Source organism: Carassius gibelio, chromosome A15, assembly GCF_023724105.1.
Source record: "Carassius gibelio isolate Cgi1373 ecotype wild population from Czech Republic chromosome A15, carGib1.2-hapl.c, whole genome shotgun sequence".
Taxonomy (NCBI): Eukaryota; Metazoa; Chordata; class Actinopteri; order Cypriniformes; family Cyprinidae; genus Carassius; species Carassius gibelio.
Window position 1 is genome coordinate 8,992,578 of NC_068385.1, and position 4,250 is coordinate 8,996,827.

The window sequence follows — 4,250 nt, forward strand, 5'->3', positions numbered from 1 at the left end:
CTGGCCGACTCTGTCAGACACGGAGTTCAGCATCTTCTGTTCATATCAGGACTCGGTGAGCGAAAGACACACACCTCCGTTCACATACACGATCTCCAAAACCATGCACATTACACTACGAGTCATTTTATAACAGAGTAACAACATTATATTGTGCGTGGTTTGCAGGAATTCTAATAAAAATGTATTTGTATTTTAATAATCATGATAATGTCTCTCTTTTAGTAATTTAGTAAGTTTAAATAAAGAATAATGCAAATTTTTTTTTAAATGTTTATTATTTTTAGTGAATTAACCAAAATATGAAAAGTATATAATGCTAGCTATATATATATATATATATATATATATATATATATATATATATATAAATTAAAATTACATTTATGCATTTAGCAGACGCTTTTATCCAAAGCGACTTACAGTGTAATAGTGTAATTTTTTTTTTTTTTGTGAATTAATCACTAATATTTTGTTTAAAATAAAAACTGACACAAAATATATTTTTATTACATTTTTGGTGAATTACAGTATTTATAAATATAATGCAAAATATTTGTTATATTTTCATTGAAACAAATGTCACTCTATTGCAAGATTTGATTAATTAAAAAAACAAAAGGTTGTTATATAAACAAAATAAATGGTTTAACTGCCATAGCACACTGTATCATGATCAGCACTATTTATTTATTTTTTAATTTATCTGTTATTATTACACGTAATAATTTTACTATTTGTTTTTTTATTTATATATTTTTTATTGGCTTATTTATTGTTTTTTTGATAGTTTATAAATATTTATCTATTTATTTATATTTTACAAAAAAAAATTTTTTTTGTTTATTTGGTTGTCATTTTATGTATTTTTATTAACTAATTAATTTATATATTTATATTATTTGTTTTTATTCAATTGTGTGTATGTATATATATAAATAAATATATATATATATATATATATATATATATATATATATATATATATATATATATATATATATATATATATATAATACATATGTGTATGTGTGTGTGTATGTGTAAATGTTCATGTGGCTCAGTGGTAGAGCATTATGTTAGCAGCGCAAAAGGTTGTGGGTTCGATTCCCAGGGGACACATGTTAGCTAAAAATGTTAGCCTGAATGCACGGTAAATCGCTTTAGATAAAAGCGTCTGCTAAATATGCCAATGTAATATATATTTATGTATTTTATTTATTTAGTTTTTTTTTTTTTTATTCATTTGTTTTTATTTATTTAGTTTTGTGTTGTCATCCGCAGGCGGTATGCGACCCAACACTCTGGTTTTGGGTTTCTATGACGACACGCCGCCTCAGGACCAGCTGCAGGACTCCTCTCTGTCGATGTGCAAATTCTCTGAGAGCTCTGTTCAAGTCGACGAACCCGAAGATAAGAGCGAGCCGCCCTTCCATTTCCCGCCGGTGCGAGGGGGCGTGTCCTTGGGCAGGGGTGGGAAGTCTCTGGGGCCTCAGGAGTATGTGTGCATCATCGCAGACGCAGTGAAGATGCTGAAGAACGTGGCTTTGGTGCGATATTTCGATCAGTTCGATCGTACGCAGGCGCTCCAGGGGCCCGTGTTCGTCGATGTGTGGCCGGTGAATCTCCTGCGACCCGACAGCGCCGCGTATGTCGACACGTGCTCGCTGTTTTTGCTTCAACTCGCGTGCATTCTCAACATGACGAGGGCGTGGCAGAAAGCTAAGCTCCGCCTCTTTTTATGCGTGGAGGAGGGGCGGAGCCTTAAAGGGACGGAACAGAAGCTCAAAAGTCTCTTGAAAGATCTCCGAATGAAGGCGGACATCTGCACGGTTCCCTGGGATTCCCAAGTCGCGCTTCATTGGCAGCGGCAGACGCGTTCGGAAAAAATCGAAGAGACGGAAAGCGAAGAGGACGGAGTCGAAGACGATAAAGAATTCGCGAACAGCTTCCCTAGCAACACCTCGCGAGTGTCAGACGAGTATTTACAAGCGGTTAACCAACTCATCCTGGACCAGACGCTCCGCCCCCCTGCTGTCCGCTTCCTGTATTTGCCCCGCCCCCCTGCCGACACCAGCCGTTACCATGACTACCTGCATCAGCTAGAGCTGCTCACGCGTAACCTGGGTCCGACCCTCCTGATCCACGGGGTCACGCCGGTCATCACCACCGACCTTTGACCTCCGGGTTCTAATCACATAAACGAATCTATAAGATACGAAACGCGTTCGGTTGATTATTTTCCGCATTTTTCGAGCACTTCGCATGTTTACTTCGAAGGATGTTATAGATCCATTCCGGTTCTTTCATCTCTCCTCGTTCTATTCTTTTCTCGGATTGTAACAATGTAACATTCCTGGAATTCCAGAATGTTGCCGCGTGATATTCCGGTGCTGTCCTTGAATGTTTTTCAATGCCAACTGGAATGTTTTACGATGTTTTTAGACACTCCAGAAGTATTTTGCATTTCAACAACAAAAGTACAAAGATTTGTGAGTGTGTTTGTTTACTTGATGCAATAATAATAATAATGTTTTTTGCAGCCAAGACGAAGCTCTTGCCTTCAGTGATACTACTGAGTTTTACAGTTTTACTGACACCAAACCAAAGTGCTTTGTGTCGTGTGTGTGTGTGTGTGTGTGTGTGTGTGTGTTTGGGGTCCACACGTGTTACAATAATAAACACACACACGACTAACAAACAGTACGACAGTATACCTCCAAATCACACTCCATTCTGTGTTTGAAGCGTTTTTAATATGCAATCATTTTAAGCACTGTAAAATTGAAGTATATAAAAAAAATTGTTTAGTAATTGAATAAAAATAAATAATGTTTGCTTACTGATAGTTGTTGATTTGTTTATTTGAATCGAAGGTAGTTAAATTAATTTTGCAATCATTTATTGCAATTATTTAAAATAGTTTAACTTTTTTTCTACTCAGTATTATGTTAATTGAACACATTACTGACACTGTTTATTATTTGTGTAAATTCTTAGAAACACATTTTTTTGGTTGCATTTCATTGCAAAAAAAATATATTGTTTGTAATGCATCTATTTTTCACGAGTCCCAATTTTGATTCTCATTGCTGTAATAAAATATCTGTTTTGCAGATGTTTTCCTGTTAATATATGCTACAATACAATGTTTGTTTTCTCTATTCATATCACAAATTAAAGTTAGTATAAGAAATGCCACTCTTGTGTATGAATATGTATTTTATTTCTTTAAAATTATAGCAATGAGACTATAAGTGGATAATTACGGTTTATAGTGAAAATAATGTCTCCATTAAAAAAAAAAAAAACGTTTATTATAAGAAATTAATTTTTATTGATTTGAGGTGAAATAAGATACTATATATATATATTTACTTCTACAGAATTTATTAATCTTAATTAATTTCATTATTTACTAATGCATTATTAAAATCAAAAGTTGTGCTTTTTAACATTAATGCACTTTGAATTTACATCAACTAACAGTGACAACTGACTGTATTTTCATTAACTAACATTAACAAAGATTAATTAATACTGTAATAAATGTGTGTTCATGTTAGTTAATACATTAATTAATGTTAACAAATGACACCTTATTGTAGAGTTACCTTTTTATATCTATTTAGATTTTGTTTCAGTAATGTTGTTAAACTTTTTTGTCATCATTATTAGTTTTTTTTATCTCTAGTTTTCATTAGTTATATTTCTGTCGTATTTATTTTTCGTGTTTTACATTTTTAAATGGTGTCTTGGAAACTAGCTGAAATAAAACGAGTGTAACTGTACAGTTTTAGTTTTAGTTAACCTGTTGTGAAGGCGTCTTGCTCGTAGTTTTTGCAGTCTTGTTCATTGTTTATTTGAATGCGAGACATGAGGCTGAAGTATAAAAGAGCAGGTCTTTGAGTGAACATCGGAGAATGTGAGCGAAACCGGTTAGCTGAAGGACTCTTACCTGAGCTAAATGAGGTCGAGTGCTTATTTGGACGGCATCCATGAACTAAAATGATCGAACGCGGTGACATCACGTCACATCCAGTCCTGCAGCAGCGGCCTGTCGGGTCAGAGCATCTTTATCACCGTGGTGATGGAAGCGGTTGTCATAGCGCTGCAGGTACCAGAAGACCCTTCATAGTGCTGTGATGCCATTTGCAGCAAACACACACACACACACACACACACACACAGGTGTTGAGTTCCTCTCAGGAGTTAATTTTGACCAAACACACTCAGAATATTCTTAAATT

General features: G+C 34.6%; 1 protein-coding gene across 1 annotated transcript in view; it reads left to right on the forward strand.

The window, feature by feature from the left end:
- The window catches only part of LOC128029098 (solute carrier family 12 member 9), a 35,156-nt gene extending 31,955 nt beyond the window's left edge, over positions 1–3,201 (forward strand). Inside the window, exons 12-13 of the mRNA XM_052616625.1 lie at positions 1–55; positions 1,285–3,201. The exon at positions 1–55 is cut by the window's left edge and continues 92 nt beyond it. Coding sequence (XP_052472585.1) covers positions 1–55; positions 1,285–2,180 — 951 coding nt within the window. The 3' untranslated portion in view covers positions 2,181–3,201. The remainder of the gene's footprint in view (positions 56–1,284) is intronic.
- The last annotated feature ends 1,049 nt before the right edge of the window (positions 3,202–4,250 follow it).